General features: G+C 51.5%; 1 protein-coding gene across 1 annotated transcript; it reads right to left on the bottom strand.

Moving 5' to 3' along the window:
* Positions 1–5,548: 5,548 nt before the first annotated feature.
* On the bottom strand, positions 5,549–9,963 carry LOC120685025 (rab GTPase-activating protein 22-like). The gene is made up of 5 exons (XM_039966873.1): positions 9,491–9,963; positions 8,478–8,613; positions 8,250–8,299; positions 7,405–7,458; positions 5,549–7,109 (listed from the first exon to the last, which is right to left on the bottom strand). Exons 1-5 carry the CDS (start codon positions 9,736–9,738, stop codon positions 5,882–5,884), a joined length of 1,716 nt encoding a protein of 571 aa, XP_039822807.1. The 5' UTR covers positions 9,739–9,963; the 3' UTR covers positions 5,549–5,881.
* Between the last annotated feature and the right edge of the window lie 8,089 nt (positions 9,964–18,052).

Genomic DNA, 18,052 nt, shown 5'->3' with positions numbered 1-18,052 from the left:
GTACAGAAGGGTTAGCAAAATCAGGCAAAGCGTACCCCGTCCCGTCTACCGCGAGACTGACGACCACCACCGCGAGGAAAGCGTGGTGTCTCGTAACCTCCTCCAAAGCCTCGGTCCCATGGTCCATAGCCGTACTGAGGACGACCAGGAGCACGACCGGTGAAGCGACCACCCGCTGGAGCACGATAATCACCACCGTCTCCCTGTCCTCCGCCTACACGGCGCGCCCTAGCATCTTGCCTACCACCACGCCAAGGAGGACCATGCACCCGAGCAGAGTACATGTCCGAGTTGCGTCTCTCCTACTCATGCCTCACAGCCCGCTTCCTCCTAAAGCAAAACTCCTCCAAATGACCGTCTCTGTGATAGTACTCGCAGTGGTACCTCACCTCTCTCTTGGGAGGTGGAGGCCCCGCCTTTGGACGGGAAGGAGCAGCCCCCTTCTTCTGGGCAACCTGGGCTGTGGCAGCAGGGAGCGTATCGAGAGGATTCCTCAGCTCATTGGGCTTTGGAACCCAAACCTGCTTCTGTGGAGGTGCTTTTTGTGGTTCTTTCAGCACACCATCCACGGGGTCAACAAGCGAAGGTTGCGTGCTCGTACTAGCAGTGTTTAGAGCACTTGGAACTCCAGTAGCCTTGCCGATCTTACCATACAGCATGTCAAAGTCTGACTTCGTGTAGGTGTAACCGACTCCAAACCCATCACCACGCTTAAACTACTTGATCATCATGCCCAACTGTGGCTCACTACTAGAAACCCAAGTAAGAATCGCCCTAAGATATGTGTTCTCATTCTCCAAGTTGGCTTTCTCTACCACAAGATTATCCAAATCAGAAATCAGACCAGGGCAAACATGACAATCAATAGGTGGGTTAGACTCCCCGACCTTAGTCTTCCCCAAAGACTTAATCAAGGCGTTCTTCTCATCTAGCTCCGACCTAAGCGTGGGACAAAGCTTACAAGCACCAAGCAGAACAGGCCTAGACCTAAGCTCCTCTAGCTCACACACACAACAGTAGCAAACTTAGACTGCAAAGAAGCTAGATCAAACTTAAAGATGGAGCACTCATCACATTCAAGCACATCACTAACGATAGGAGCGTCCTTGGCCAGTTCAAGCTCATGCTTGGCCTTAGCTAGCTCATGAGACACGTCAGCCAGCGAGATCTTGACAACATCCAAGTTCGCTACGTTCTCATCATGCTTGGCACGGAGAGCAACAAGATTATTCATGTGAGATATGCAGCTAGCGCACTCATCCTCACCAGATTTCTCTCTAGCACAAGCCAGCTCAGCCCTAAGCCGCTTACGCTCTCTAGCTGCTTCCTTAAGAAGCTTTTTCTGATTGTCGAGAGCGGCGTACAACTCCTTAACCTCAGTATCAAGCAGGTCGATAGTGGAGTTTACCTCTGAATCACTCTCGGATTCAGGAGAAGAGTCGTCGTGCGTCGGTGTAGCATGTCCACCTGGAGACGCACGAGCACCATTGGCCTCACCCGCCATGGTGCAGAAACTCTTGCGCCGACCGGCCGCCAAGCAAAGACCGATGAAGCCGGTGGCTTCCTTGTCCCGCTTCTTCTTCTTCTTGTCGTCGTCGTCGGAGGTCGATGAAGAAGAGCGGTCGGTGTCAGAGCTCTTGTCAAGGTCGCTGTGCTGCACCAAGAAAGCCTTCTCCCGCTTCTTGGCCTTGTACTGGAAGCGCTTCTTGATCGACTCCTTGTCGAAGCGCCCTCCCTTGTCCCGGTCACGGCTGCGGAGCTTGTGGCGCCGACGCTCCTTGTTGGAGGCTCCCTCGTCGCGGTCACGGTGGCGGTAGTAGTCGAAGTTGTTGTTCTGGCCACCGTCGGATTTCTTGGGACAGTCGGCGACGAAGTGGTTCGGATCGCCGCAGTGGTAGCACCCGGGGTTCTTTCGCCTCTGCCGGTTGGGGTAGATACACTGGAACTTGCTGATGAGGAGGCACAAGTCGTCGTCGTCCAGCGTCTCTAACTGCTCATCTGTAACAGAAGGCAAAAAAGCAAGAGAAAAGCCAAGAGCAGAGTTAGCGTTAGAGGTCGATCCACTTGGGCCAGTCACAAGAGCGATGCTCTTGGAAGGAGGGGCACCATTGAGCTTGGCTCGTGTCTGGTTATCCACCTCAGTGGCATTGAGCTTGCTGAATAGCTCATTCACGGTCAGTGTCTCATAGCCTGCAGACTCGATGATCGTGTTCACCTTGAGATCCCACACAGAGCGGTCAAGTGTGTAGAGCAACTTGAGAGCCTTCTCATGCTCTGTGTAGTCAAGGGCATCAGCAGATCTGTTAGCACCGACTTTGTTCACAATCGATTGAAACCGACTGAACATGTCGCCAATGCTCTCACCCGGCCCCTGTGTGAAGTTCTCATATTCACGCCGGTGAGTCTCGAAAAGTCTAGCCTTAACTTGAGGTGTGCCCTCGTGATAGTTCTCAAGACACGTCCAAACCTTGTGGGCTTCCTGAAAACCCTGGACGCGTGAGAACTCCGCACGAGAAACACCAGCGAACAAGGTATTGATAGCCTTGGTGTTAACCTCGTGCTCGGTCACTTGAAGAGGAGTGACCCGAATGGCAAGCACCTCGTAAGCCTGGTTTTTGGTTATATCCCAAACATCGGCTCCCATGCTTTGCAAGAAGGCTCGCATGCGAACCTTCCAATAAGCATAGTCCTCGCCAAAAAACACAGGGATCTTCCCACAACTTGCCATGGTCGCCAAGTGGTTTTCGAACCGGTTAGGGTAATGAAAACCTTAACCAAGCTCTGATACCAATTAAGGGACCGAAAAGGCGACCAGAGGGGGGGTGAATGAGAGCCAATTAAAAAATTCACGAGCGAAACCGATTTGGTAAAGTCCCAAGAGTACACCCAAACCCTCTCTTCTAGAGTGTGCAAAGGGTAGCTATAGCTGAGTTAGACACCAAGCAAAAACTCTAGGAGCAAGCCGTGAAGAGATCAGATCAAGAGCGGAGAGCAAGAAGCAAAGATAGCACGGTATATGAACACCGGTTAAACCGACGTGCGAAGAAAATCTTCACCGGTTCAACCGACATCACAGAGCCGACAGCAGATAAGAATCACTCACCGGTTAAACCGACGCTACGGTTTAAACAGCGTCAGTTCAACCGGCGTTAGTACACCGGATGATCCGACAAAATCAAATCCAAACACCGGTGCAGTTGTCCAGAGAGACCTAAAAATGACTCAACGAACACCGGTTGATCCGACGATCAAAAGACAGAAGCTCAATGCACCGGTGTATGCAAAAACATTAGCACCGGTTGATCCGACGCAGTGAAAAGCGAAGATTCAAGAAATCAACTGGTGCACACGCAAGAAACCCTGTCACGCTGAGAAAACCCTGATCACCGGTTGATCATTGGCGAACGCCGGTTCAACCGGTGATAAGGAAAAATTCTGCCCGAGAAAAACTGCTCGATTTTCGGTTTGAGAAATCGATGATCGGATGATCAAACGAGGTCCGAAACCCACCAAATTTTGCAGGCACGATCACAAAGACCTTGTGATCATGTCCACCGAAGGAATTGAAGAATCACTCCATGAGAAAGGAGGAATCGAAGAAATACCGAGCAAGAATGGGGTTTTCTCAAGAACGCGAAAATCTCCAATTGAAGGGGCTCGTGATTCCGGGGATTTTAGCACTAGGCTAGATGGATTAGAAGCACCCCAAGGAGTCACAAAATCATCTAGAAACCACCCTCAATCTCATGCACAAGGAACAAAATGTGGAGAACTAAAACTCATCTCATGGAGGCCACAAAGTATGAAATTGATGCACATTCAAAAGCCCGGAGGGCGCAAGGAGGTTAGGGCCTCCTTTCCCGATCAATTTCAATACAAAGTCTCAAAAATCCATGGCTAAAACCTCAATCCCTAGAGAGGAGAAGAGAGGAGGAAGGAAGAGGAGACAGAGAAGAGAGGGAGGGGCACCTGGGAGAGAGGAGCACGTCTGGGCCAGGCGCGGAGAGAGAGAGAGAGAGGGGGGTATTTATGGTGCCCACGCAGGGGTCCAAAATACTCTTAGACTTAAACTAGAGACTAAAACGCCTGTATGGGCTAAACCGAAAATATCTACATGATCTCATCCGACGGCCGATGTTCTTTCTTCGAATCGAAGTCTTCTCCGCGATGCCGCCACGTAGATGAAGATCCGGTCCGCGATTTTGGAGGGTCCGTGAAACCCGGGTAGGTGGCCGATTTTGAGAAAACCGCCAAAACTCCACGCGCGGGAAGATTCCCGCCTCCACGCCGTGGCCCTGGATGCCGTTCCCGCCTCGGCCTCCTGACGGCCCTAAACGCCGCCCGACGCCCGTCACCTCCTCGCCCGCAGCGAGGCCCTAGACGCCGTCGACGCCCGTTCCTCCGCCAGTCCCGAGACCGACGCCCGTGCCTCCACGACTTGGCGTCTTCAACCGCCGTCCACCAGCTTGGTTTTGTGGCGCAAACCAGGAAACCTGCCTTCCGTCGGCGCTTGCGCCCTGGATCCAGGAGTGGACGCCACAGCTGCCGCCCGGCCCGAGCTCCGGTCCCGGCTGCCCTTCACCGCCGTCCACCGCACGGTCCATCGCCCACAGCACCTCCACGGCAGCTCTCCGTCGAAACTCGACGCCCGTGTACCTGCAACTAAAGACCAAGCACACGATCACACCGTACGGTTGACAATTCACTCATCACAACCAAGAGTGAGTACTCCACATTCCTCAGGTTTGGTGGCACGAAATTTTGTTGCCGATTCACATGAGATGGATGGACTTGCTTCCAGTTCCAGTGAAGTGGCGTGTGTTTAAGGGGGGACCTGACGAGGGGTTAAGTTGCATCCATCTGCAAAGGCACATTCATGCGGCATAGGACTGCACTGTTTTCTCCTGAAACGGCCAAAAATGCTCGGGTTTAAGCTTGGGCAGCTCATCAATTTGTGACCAAACTTTTTGTACTATGATTCATCGAAATGGACTGATCCCTTTGCGAGCTGATGGGAGAAGAATCCAAAGCTTTCCAGCATCCCCAAGCACGGATCCGACAGACAAGAGGCTACAACACCTTAATGGCAACTTGTGGACGCCGGCGCCATTGTTCCGCCTGCCGAGCCGTCCCAGGCAAGATCGATCACATCGGAGTTTGCTTCATCGTAGGAGTACGTGCCATTCCGTTGGATACGTTGCTCGCCGCCTTGTCACCATGGATAGAAATGTAGAATCCACACCAGGGTAATTGGCGCCCGAAAAGCAGATCAAACAAAAGCCCTCTTGGCAGTACTGCTAGACTAGGAACAAAATGCATCTAGGCTGTTAGATCTCTATGTCTGAAAGGATGATTGGTTCTGAACAGCTTCTCAACCCGAAATTTTTTGTTTCACTCTCACTCGCAAATTCGGAATTTCCGAAATGCTTCCCTGCCCTTTGCACAACAAAATTGGTGGAAACATTTGGCAGGGTCGTCTGGTGGAGGCTAATTTCATCACCAGCCATTAGAAAGCAAATTCTTGCATTGAGAAACCGTTGCACATTTCTACTGGTTAACTTTAGCATGGATGCATAAAATGGATGGACTGCCATCCCAGGAAACTCTGTTTTTACCTATAACAGGTTAAACAATGAATAGTTTACAGTGCCTCAGTAACGCCAAACAGTATTTCAGCCATTTCTCTGCAAGGACACTCAAGTCCTCGCTCTAAGTTACAACATTCTCTATACCTAGAAGTGGGTTCTGTGCCGGGAACGAATAGTAGATAATAGAATATTTTCATCAGTTCTGTGCCGGGAACGAAGGTACCTCAATTTTTTTTTTGTTGAGGCCTACATCTGTTCTACAGCAAGGGCGGAAAACAGCACTTACCACCAGATCAGATTTTATCATGGAGGTTAACAACAAGGTCATGTGCATCATCTAGCAGCCTCCAGACATCTAGCTGCCCAGCCATGCTGTTGCACTCTCGCAGTATCTCGTCCATACTGCTATACTTCTCAATTATTAGTTTCCTCCTCTGCAGGACACATGCAGCAATAGCATAAAGTAACAGGTCATCGGTTGGTGGAGCACGCAGCCTTATTCTTCCCCAGGTAGACCTCCCGATCCCAGCCCGTATGGCTGCCTGATCAGCCCACATAACTTCCCACAGGCATACAGTCTGCTCAAAAGTGAGCTCTCTCCTGAAGAGAACCACTACCATTCTGTATACAAAGAAACAGTCCTCAGCCTGCAACTTCTGGAGATGCCTATACAGGTGCGAGTCTTTGCGCTTGATAATCTGAGAGACAATTTTCAACTGCCTTCTTATTCCAACCTCATCAAGCCTGAAGTTGTGCCTTGCTTTCCTCATGAAACCCACAAAGCACCAAAATGCTTCGTCATCCTCCTCCATCACTGCAATGATAGGTGATAAGAGATCACTCATACCTTGGCAGTAGCCAATCTCTGGATCGTAGACTGCGTATGCTTCAAGTAGTCCGACTAATCGGGCAGCATGATAAATCATACTGGGTTCTAAGTGATCATAATCTTTCAACCCAACAGATGCTGCAGACTGCATTGCTCTCTCTTTGGAAACTTCAGCCTGGTTGCGGGAGAACAAAATCCATTCACTGTTTGACCTGATAGCATCCAACCTTATGATGCGCTGCCATGTGGCAAAGTCCTCTGAGGTTCTGCTAGACCTAAAAAAATCCGCCTTAAATGAAGTGCTCCTGGTAAATTTAGGATCTGGATCACAATTCTCTTCACCAGACACAGACATCCTTCCAGGGTCATCCTCGTCGGATGATTCAGAATCAGATGACTCTGACTCCGCTATGCATGGATATGCATAATTTAATTCATCTGTCTCTTCTTCCATACATTCTACAATGTTCTCTGGTTGCTCAGCTTCATTATGTTCAGGTTTCAGCTCCTCGAGTGAAACAGGAGTACATACAGCATGGGCATCTTCAAAACAAGGTGATTCAGATCCTTCAGCAGTACCCTCTACACTAGAACACTCCTCATTATTAACTTCAGTTATTGCCTTCAACCCATTTCCCTTGCAGCCAGTCAGAATTTGTTGGCACTGCCGCCTCAGCTTTTCATACTCTTTCCTGTACCAAAGCCATGCCAATTCATAATTAGTTAATTACTAACAGAACATGAATGACAATAGGATATCCTAGTGCCATTCCCTTTCAAAAATTATTATGGCATCCTTTCCTGAAATTACTCAAGAGATTAACAGGTGCTGTGCAACGTGATATTTGTTTTTCAGTCTTGCTTCATGGAAATTGTATATTAAGCCAATGAATATTTTAATGCAAACCAGCCATTCATATAGTTCCATAAAGAAGGAGCCAGATAAAAAAAAATAAAGAAAAGCCTTTACAGCAATGAATATCTTACCTTTTCTTGATCCTGACAGTGGTCCTTTCTTCTTCAGAGCTATTCAAATCATAGCTGCAGACAAGATCCAACAAGGTCAGTTTCCAAGGATATCAAGTCACCAAGATATAAAAAAGAACAAAAATCTGAACAGACTTGACACCATACTGCACTGAAAATACTCAATGAGTGATATGCTGATATTGATAGTATTTACAAAGCCGAAAATTGAGGCCGTCATGCAAACTCACGTTCTTAAAAGTTACAAGATATACTACTAATTCCAGGTAAGGCTACCAGAGATACTAATAATTCCGGGTAAGGCCACCAGAGATAATACTAATTCCAGGTAAGGCCACCAGAGTACACTAGCTATTCCTTTTCAGACTATCAACGTCTACAAAAGGAAAGGAAAAGGTCCATATTACAACATTCACGTTTCTCTAATTTACACCCTGAACTATGCAACCATCTTCTTTACAAGCCTCAACTCTCAAAACCATTTACTTGACCCCTTAGCCTGCAATCCACCATAGTTTGATGGCTATAATATGTAGATGCTTATGTGCTATCATGTACTAAATGTAGGTTTCGAGAAAGAAAAAAGCTTCTGCACAAACAAGTACTCATAACCTTCAATTTATTATATATAATTCCAATTTCAAGATTGATCTAGCTAAAAACTAACAGATACCTACCACTCAAATAAGTTGTTTGGTACTGTACAATTATTAATCAGTAACGTATGCTGCCGGAACAAATTCAAGCAGCACTATCTCAAATGCCGTGCATAGTTATAATATTAGACTTACAAAGAAATGAGCAGTAATAAATTTACTCGATGGATACAAAAACAAGTGACTTACACTCCTAACAGGAAGGGCCAAACTTCTGCCCGCAGGCCTGGTTCAATACCCTGGTACAATAAAAGAGGGGCATTTATGTCAGTAATTTAGTTAGACTAAGCAACAGAACATTTTGTAAATAGCAGAGATATCTATATGACTATTTTTAAACTGGACAATCAATTGACAACTATGATGCAACATATATCTGGATAATATGGATGGAAAATGAATAAGTACTGTACTTACTCCACTGCGAACTTTCTTGAGAAACTTCTTTCCACCATCACGAAGCTTCCCATTTGCTGAAAATAGACTGTCCCACTGTTCACGAGAAAGTGCTCTTTTTCTTTTCCTTCGGGACCATGGAGATTTAATACCACCTCTGCAAACATATAATCATATAGAGCATTTCAGCAAATGGTATAATCAGAGAGGCATAGACAACTAAAACAATATCAGCATAGCAACTGACAAGCTAAATGTGCAGCATCATGCTCCAGTGTCATGATGCACATACTGCATCCACTGGTCAATCTAAACGAGTCCTTGTTAATACCAACATGTATAAGAAATAGATCAAAAATGCAAAACAAGAGAGTCAATAAAATGAGATAATTTGTTTATAAAATAAACTTAGCATGGATTATGGAAACAACTTCCTCTGGTTGCTTATTAAACAAGGGGGTGAGGTGCTTGTGGTGATCAGATCGTCCATGGAACAAACTGACTTGAAACAGGTTAGCCATACACAACCTGATAAAACATGACAGTCTAACATTATGAACTAATACTTGAGTCAGTCGCATAACCTGTAATTTGCCCCTGAAAGTGTTACTAATCTAGAAGTAAAGCCACAGAGGCTTTGATTATATTCTGAAGCAAATACAGGAAGCATCTTGCTACTGAGCACACAACTGAAACACAAAATAACATACTGAGATTCCTAGTTCATGGAAGTGGCAACCCATTAATGGCAAAACGGATTTCGCACATGCAAGAAAATGAGCCAGGCACGATCCTTGGACACCTCTACTCTAAGCTGCAATCTAAATGTTTACTAGATCAAAACACATGAAGCACCCTAATTTGAGTAGCTAAGCCGCTTTCAGACCATTAATTACTATCACAGCAAGCTCGGGCAGAGTCCACGGAACCAGATCAGAAGCACCCAAACGAACCTCATGCAATACGAACTGAAAATGGGACATTTTTACTCCTAAAGACGCCGCCTTTCGCCATATCCGGAGAGAGGAACCCACCGATCCGAGTGTGGCGAGGACGATGCCGGCGCGGACGAAGACGTGGCGGCCGCCGCAGACGACACCACGGCCACCGCGCTCCCCGCCGCGGCCGCCGAGGAGGAGGACGACGACGAGGACGAGGACGCGGCGGCGACGAGGAGCGACCGGATGTGGATCCACGACGAGGACGGCGGGGAGGACGCGGCCGTCGGCGAGGACGACGACGACGGCGAGGACGAGGTGCTGGATCGCCGGAGCGCCTTCATGTCCCTCTCACCCACCTACCCCGCGTCCCCGGAACCCCACGCCCACCCGACGTCTGCCCGCCACTAGCGCCACCACTCCGCCGCCCCCCGCCTCCCCGCCGCCATCCCCCGCCACCGCAGGATCTCGCCGCCGGCGTCCGCCCCTCCGCGCGCTGCGTGGGCACAGTACTGTCCGATTTGGTTTTTTTTCTCTTTAAGCTTTTAGCAAAGGGACACGACGGAGAAGGAGTAGGGGGAGAGCATGTGACGCCAGTAAGACCCGAGCCGAGCCACAAGGAAGAGAGGGAAGAGAGAGAGGATGAGTGGGGCCGGGTGGTTAAGGGCCAAAATTTTGAACTAGAAAATCTAAAACTAAAATTCTAAAAAGGTCGGATTTTAATCTTATACAATTTTAAACTAAATAATTTAAGAGTCTTGTTAGGCTGTGAAGAGACTATTAGAATCATGTCCCATCACCATCCTATATAAGTGGGGTGGGTGCCGTGCGCATTCCTGTTTAAACGGGCCTTGTTCGGACCTGCCATCCCATTACCACCCTAAGTGGGGTGGGTGCCGTGCGCGTTCCGGACCTGCCATGTGGGGCTTCCTCGGTGAGTGGCGCTGCGGGGCCCACTCGTTAGTGATGGGGGCAATAGATAGACCTACTCTCTGGCCCTGGGGCCTTTGTATTGTAGGACAATTGTAGGACACTCAACGCTCCTGCATTTAAGACCTGGCTTCCTGAATTTTTAGAGTGCTTTCGAGGTCAACTTTTGGTGAACTTAAATCAACACCGCAATGATTGAGGCTTCCCCTCTCCACTTCTCTCGACTCTTCTCCCTGCTACAGTTGCGGTAGCGGCGAAAAGAGGGCGAGCTCGTCTCAGTCGTCGATCTGGCCGGCCCAAATCCTCTGACGCCCTCGCCGGCGTTGGGGGAGGAGGGCGGGCTGGCCTCCGGCGGCCTGTCTGTGTATAGGGTAGCTAGGTTTCTAGTTTCGCCTAGGTTTAGCTCGTCGTCGGATATGGCGGCGGAGCTTAGTTTGCCGGCGGCAAATCGGTTGTCGTGCCGGCCAATAATCCCCCTCCTGCGCGTCAGCGTTCTTGGCGGCGGCTCCGGCGTCCTCGACGACGACTCCGGCGTCACTCTCGGCGGCGGATCTGGGAGGTTCGTCTCTTTTGGGTCCCTTTGTGTAGAGGGGTCTCTTGGATGCTGTGCTGGTGGTGCTAGTCCCGGCATCCTCCTGTTCCGGTCGTCGGCTTCTTGTCCGGCGGCGGCGGATTGGTTTGGTGTTCGCTGGTGGCTCGCTGTCTTCGCGAGGAGAAGGGGTCGCTGGCCTTCTGTTCTGAAGGTGCGGATGCGGCTGTTGGGTTTGTGCAAGCTGGGTGGTGGGTTCGGGCTCGAGGTTCCCACAGCGGCGTTCGTCGGCGGCGGCGAGCTTCGATCCAAGAGCGAGGGGGCTTGGGGCGTGGCCCCGGCCGATGGACTTCTCGGCGATGGCCTCTTCTTCTGCGGCTCGATTTCAAAGCGTTTGTGCGTTGGGGTTCCCTTTGCTCTGCAGGTGGGTGGTGGTGGCCGAAGCCGGCGATCCCCGGCGGCGGGGTTCTCTGGTGCTTTCGGTCTTCAAAGGGCTCGGGGACTTAGTTGTAATTTTCTTTTTCTTAGGGCCTTTTCTGTAAGATGGGTGGGGCAGCTGTCCTCTGTATCCTTGTACGATGTACATGTACTTGGTCTGGTCTTTGTATGTTCTCCATAACTTGAATACAGGTATGTTGTGATAAAAAAAAACTTTTGGTGAAGTTTATTCGGTTGGGTTGATTACTTTTATTTTGGGGGGAAACTGATTGGGTTGCAGCAGATTTTGTTTTGGCAATTTACTACGTATACCTTCGTTTCCAGATATGCCAATTTATTTGTCTTTAGAATCTGTAACTGATGCTAGTAGTATTTAATTTCAGGCGACCAAATCCACACAATTAATTCCAGGAATTTCCTTGTAGAAAAAAAACATCATGAGGATTTATGTGACCCGTTATCTTTAAAAAGACATATTTGACCACTTCTTACACGCTAGTATGAGTCAAAAGGTATGGACGTAACCGAGACAGATTGACTTCCTAGCCGACACGTTTAGCTCGTGGAAAATCGCAACTTGTCAGCGCCTCAGTTGTTCTCCCGCATAAAGTCGGAAAATATTTTGCTTTTGAAAAAATCGGAAAGACTCCTACTTGCCGTGGACGTGGACCGTCGCTTTTGAACCGGTCGTTCGGTTCTTGAGGCAAACACGGATACGGTGGTGCACTGAAATGGGCAAAGAAGAGTCCACAAAGGCATATAGTGCATTCAAAAAAATAATTGCTAGAATGGTCTAAAAATAATTGCTAGAATGGTTTTCAAATGTTGATAGAAAGTGCTGGAGAATCTCCATGAAATTTACTTAAGTGGTCCATTCCATAGGAGAAGACTTGGAATCATCCCTTGTTATTTGCATATTACTATAGACGGTTGTATTGTTCCAGATAAGGAGACTATTGTAGGCTAGGGCGGTCCAGCAGCTCCAGCTATTCCTGTTGACCTCCTAGGGCGCTTTCAATAAGCGTGTCGTTTGTATGGTTACTTTGTTCTACCTTAATTACAAAGATGTGCAAAAATTTTGCGTATTCGAGAAAAAAAGTGTCGGTACCCCAGGGCTGGGGTACCCCCTCTTGCTGTGTCTAGGCAAGGGTCTTGTAGTTATCCTTAACTACATCTAAACAGCCGGACCCCTGCGGTCCGGAGTCCTGTTCTCCCAGCAACGGTCCGGACCCGTCCCACAGTTGGGAAAGGTCCGGAGACACCACGTGTCCCGGAAGAGGCAGGAACTCGTGCGCGAGCAACCGGGGCTCCGGACCTCCCAAGGAGACCGGACCCCCGCGGGGTCCCGGACCCCTCATGGGGACCCGGGCCCCCTGTATAGTAACCGGACCCCTCACTAAAGAAGAAATCGACACCCCGCGTCTGAGTGGTCTGGAGACGCCACGTGTCTGCAAGATATGGCCGTTTGGGTTTCCATACTAATGTTCACCCACCATTGCATTCATTGCGGTAGGTGGACGTTTGCATTGATATAGCAGAAGCTGAGGCGTTTAATTTACCAGGGGACACTATTGATCGCGTATTACCAAGGCAGTGGAGCCGCTGGCGCCGCCCATACCGCGTCTGCCAGTCTGCCGTAACAGATGGATACGACGGCTCGGCTTCACCCATTATGACGCTACATAATAGCCTCAGCAGGCCACGCCGCAAGCTACGCTACTCCAACGGGCACCTAGCTGACGGGACAAGAGAAGACCCCCCTGAGTCAGAGGAGCAGCAGTACGCATATCGGAGGAAAGATTCGTAACCACTGTAGTCTTTTAAGTACTCTGCACAGTATGCTGCACAGCACGTTGGGCCCACTTGTCGGGGCCCCAACGTCCAATGTATCCGCTCCCCCTTGATCTATAAAAGGAGGGGGCGCCGCTAGAAGACCTCGGGCTGGGTGAAAGCAAAGCCCAGCAGAGGATAGGTTACACACAACCAAGAACAATACATCTCCCAGTGGACGTAGGGTATTACGCTCCGGCGGTCCGAACCACTCTAAATCGTGAGTTCTTGTGAGCTTGTCCCAAAGCTAGATCAGTCCAACTGCCAAAGTACTTCCCCGAGTCCTCCCTTACAGGGAATAGGCGGGTGCACTCCGCCACCCGGCTGTGGGTACCCTAGAAACCCCACGACATTTTGGCGCCGTCCGTGGGGATTCGGGCGCTGGTTGGATCTTCGGCTTCTGGGTTCGTGTTCATCCTCTGCAACGACAAACGAGAAGATGAAGGAAGGCAGGGCGTCACCCACGCCCCGTGCCGTGACGCTGGGGCACCAACGCCCACGACCCGATGGCGCACGACAGCGGCGTCTGTTGTGCGTCGCCACGGCAACACCACAGAGTCGGCGCGGCGGCGCACAGCGGAAGCGCCGCTGGGCGCTGATACTCCTGCGTCGACTCAAGGTTTTCTCTCAAGCAACGGTCATACTTCCTCTGCGGCGGTATAGCGTCGGCTCAAGGCTTTCTCTCAACATGGAGCCTGGAGCCGACGGCCATCCCGGAGGAAGTTGACCGTGTCGTCGTGTCATCCCCGGCACCACCCGGGGCTCTTGGTGCTGCTGCAGACAGGACCCCGCCACCAGGCGCGGGGGCCCCTGGCGCTAGCACCAAGGACAAGCCGGCGAACGACCGCACTTCTCCGCGCGTCGCACCAGTCCTTCTGCTGCGCAAGGGCGTCTGGCTTTCATCGGCGGACGACGACGACGGCTGGGGGCCTCTCCCATTCAAAGCCAAAGAATTTGTCTCATGCCATCTAGGCATGTGACAGCTCTTAGGCAAGGAGGGGTCCCCCGAGCTCCCGAGGTGATGCTGGATGATGCGGTTCAGGCACATCCAGGGCGCTTTCGCCTCCGAAGAAGAACACGCTGTATAGCATGCAGCCGTAGGTTACTCCTAAGAAAAGACTAAGAGAGTTCCTCCTTTGTAATAACATGGCGCCTACGTGTGTGTCCAGAGCGGTCAAGGTCCGACCTTGTAAACCCGACCTCTGGCCCTATCACACAAACAGGCAAAAAGTGGTCCGGAGCGGTGGAGGTCCAACCTCGTAATCCCGACCTCTGATGTATACCGTGACAACCACAATGATAAAGGAGATTTTCTTTCTCGGTCTTATCTCGGCTCCACCCTGATTACATTCACTTGTTTTGTTGCTGGCTTGTGGTCAGGTGAGGACACCCCTTCTAGCTGGAAGGCAGACCGGACCCCTAAGGACCTGCTCAGGACAAGTGGTACTCGTATCCTGGGGTAGAGGAGCTCGGCGTAGCTTAGCCTGGTAATAACCCTAAGTTACGTACTTCGCTACCCTGTTACAAGTACTCTAGTATCCGAGTCTGCTGTCTTTAGAGGTCCCGGGCTCTCTTCTAGTATAAGGCTTGGTTTCTTTGCACCTTACTATGAGGTCCGGTAACATGCTTCATCAGGTTGTCAGCAACAATCCAAGTCCACTCCGGTGGCCCGCTCCGGCGGAGACCGCTCGCCACGGTCGCTCCAAGTCCACTCCGGTGGCCCGCTCCGGCGGAGACCGCTCGCCACGGTCGCTCCAAGTCCACTCCGGTGGCCCGCTCCGGCGGAGACCGCTCGCCACGGTCGACCCAAGTCCACTCCGGTGGCCCGCTCCGGCGGAGACCGCTCGCCACGGTCGACAAAAGCCGGGTCCGGGAAGTGGTGCTTGCTCCCTGAGCGATCCGAAGTCTGTGTAGCCGCTTAGCTTGGTTCCGTACCCTAAGCCTACACCTTCGTCACCCTATGGAGAGCACTCTAGTACCTAAATCTGGCAACAGGTGTACCGGCCTCAGGGGTCCGGGACTCCCGCTCACTACACGAGCACACCAACGCAATCAAGTTGTGTAGAAACACATCTCGATAGTGGCCCCACCCGCGGGTTTGTACCTCTCCCGAGGTGGGCCCGGGGGCCATTGTCGGTACCCCAGGGCTGGGGTACCCCCTCTTGCTGTGTCTAGGCAAGGGTCTTGTAGTTATCCTTAACTACATCCAAACAGCCGGACCCCTGCAGTCCGGAGTCCTGTTCTCCCAGCAACGGTCCGGACCCGTCCCACAGTTGGGAAAGGTCCGGAGACACCACGTGTCCCGGAAGAGGCAGGAACTCGTGCGCGAGCAACCGGGGCTCCGGACCTCCCAAGGAGACCGGACCCTCGCGGGGTCCCGGACCCCTCATGGGGACCCGGGCCCCCTGTATAGTAACCGGACCCCTCACTAAAGGAAGAAATCGACACCCCGCGTCTGGGTGGTCTGGAGACGCCACGTGTCTGCAAGATATGGCCGTTTGGGTTTTCATACTAACGTTCACCCACCATTGCATTCATTGCGGTAGGTGGACGTTTGCATTGATATAGCAGAAGCTGAGGCGTTTGATTGACCAGGGGACACTATTGATCGCGTATTACCAAGGCAGTGGAGCCGCTGGCGCCGCCCATACCGCGTCTGCCAGTCTGCCGTAACAGATGGATACGACGGCTCGGCTTCACCCATTATGACGCTACATAATAGCCTCAGCAGGCCACACCGCAAGCTACGCTACTCCAACGGCCACCTAGCTGACGGGACAAGAGAAGACCCCCCTGAGTCAGAGGAGCAGCAGTACGCATATCGGAGGAAAGATTCGTAACCACTGTAGTCTTTTAAGTACTCTGCACAGTATGCTGCACAGCACGTTGGGCCCACTTGTCGGGGCCCCAACGTCCAATGTATCCGCTCCCCCTTGATCTATAAAAGGAGGGGGCGCCGCTAGAAGACCTCGGGCTGGGTGAAAGCAAAGCCCAGCAGAGAATAGGTTACACACAACCAAGAACAATACATCTCCCAGTGGACGTAGGGTATTACGCTCCGGCGACCCGAACCACTCTAAATCGTGAGTTCTTGTGAGCTTGTCCCAAAGCTAGATCAGTCCAACTGCCAAAGTACTTCCCCGAGTCCTCCCTTACAGGGAATAGGCGGGTGCACTCCGCCACCCGGCTGTGGGTACCCTAGAAACCCCACGACAAAAAGAATAAGGAGACAAATGTGCAATGTTCACTGCAAAAACTGGAACTACATACAGTGCATGAATTCCCTTGAACACACTAGGCAGGAACCAAAACGACCTAAAGCACACCAGAGCCTCTGTAAAAAAAAGAAAACACTAGAATATCTCAGATATGCTTATATTCATGCCGAATTTCGTGAAGTTTAATTTACATGTTCCAAAGCAGAAGCCATGGAATCATTTCTTGCTATTAGCGCAACACATTGTGTGATTGTTTTGTTTCAGTTTTTTGCCCTTTTGCATCAGTTCGGTTCAAACTTTCGGTTGAGACTCAATCACCTGATAAACTGGAATGTACCACTTGGATTCCCTTGAGCACCAAAGCAGGCGCCAAAAGCACAAGACCCTCACTTAAAATAAAAATAAAGAAGCACAAGACAGTATGATGGAAAAGCAAATGTGTCGTGCCTTATAGGCGATCATAACGACTCCATTTTCTGCCCTGGTCGCCTCTTTCGCCAGCACCTTCGATCGCCCTTCTCTTTTCTCGCCATCTTCGGAGGAATAAAACCCAAGAAATTCGCGTAGAATCCCTGCCATGTTAAGGCTGCTAATCTCCTCCCAAACCCAAGCGCTTAGCGTCACCTGCTGGCTGCTGCAGATGAAGCCGGCAAAATTTCAGAGATGCCCAACAGCAGCAACGACACGCAACGAGCGACGTGTCTCCTCCCCTGACGACGGGCCATGCGACCCGCGGTTTTATTATGAACAAACAGAAGAATCCCCGGGCAACACCATGATGCACAGATTGCTGCTGCTACTGTATTTCCATTCTGTCTCTGAAAAAAAAAGTAAAGAAATGCCGATCTTGACGATGCTGCTGCTGCTGAAACGGTTAGGTCCTAGGGCGAGCGCCGTGTGCATTCTGCTAGGGCCATGTTCGTCTGGTCCCTGCTCATGTGAGGCCTGGACAGGGGTCACATGAACCCGGGAAGGTTAGGTGATCCGGGCAGGCAGGTTCCTGCAGGCTAGCTGCGGGCGGTTCGGTTTGGTTGGGCGGCGGTTGGGGCCTCGTGCGTTCGCGTTCCGGGGTTCAGAGATTGCCCCCCGCTCGCCGCGTCGGCGTCGGCGGATGGCGACGGCGCCGACGGCAGGAGGAGGTGTGGAGGACCATGGCTGCAAATGCAGCGGCCGAACAGGTCGGCGCGGCCGGCCGGCCGGGCGGCGCGTGGTGGCACGAGCGCATCCGTGGCCAGTCGGCGTCCACGACGCATCGAATCCTGGGCTGGACGCGCACCACCTTGGTTGGACCGCTGGGTTGGGTGTCTGGGTGACGCGCGGATTCGCGGCTCGTCTCGGGAGAAAAAGAAGGGAAAATTCCCTAGAAGGCCCTGGAACAAATCACGCTTTCTTCTATGGCCCTGAAGAGTTGAAACTTCCCTCTTTGACCCGATTTTTATGTTGCATCCCTTGTATGGCTTTCCCGTGACCTTCGTGGCTGCTCCGTTAGGCGGCCCTCCAACGCCGTCCTTCCAGCGCAGCCACAGGGCTCTCGGCGCCCAACTGACAGGTGGGGCCCGCCCCTTCCCCAACCTCCCCCAGGGGAGCCCCGGCCCCGTGCCGCGCGCCGGCCCCGGCGACTTCGCTCCCGCTTGGCTCGCATGCGCCCAGCGGAGGGGCCACGACGGGTGGCCGGAGTGGCCACGGCGGTGGCGAGCGGGCCGAGCGGCACCG

Source organism: Panicum virgatum, chromosome 2K (genome assembly GCF_016808335.1).
Source record: "Panicum virgatum strain AP13 chromosome 2K, P.virgatum_v5, whole genome shotgun sequence".
Lineage (NCBI taxonomy): Eukaryota > Viridiplantae > Streptophyta > Magnoliopsida > Poales > Poaceae > Panicum > Panicum virgatum.
The sequence above is the reverse complement of the archived record's forward strand: the minus strand, read 5'-3'. Positions and strand labels throughout refer to the sequence as shown.

What these genes read in the sequence shown, in the direction of transcription:
- LOC120685025 (XM_039966873.1), bottom strand. Translation starts at nt 9,738, where the DNA reads ATGAAGGCGCTCCGGCGATCCAGCACCTCGTCCTCGCCGTCGTCGTCG. An exon ending in TCCTCGCCACACTCGGATCG is followed by an intron (nt 8,614 to 9,490) that starts GTGGGTTCCTCT and finishes ATATGTTTGCAG; the next exon opens with AGGTGGTATTAAATCTCCAT. An exon ending in TCAAGAAAGTTCGCAGTGGA is followed by an intron (nt 8,300 to 8,477) that starts GTAAGTACAGTA and finishes TTATTGTACCAG; the next exon opens with GGTATTGAACCAGGCCTGCG.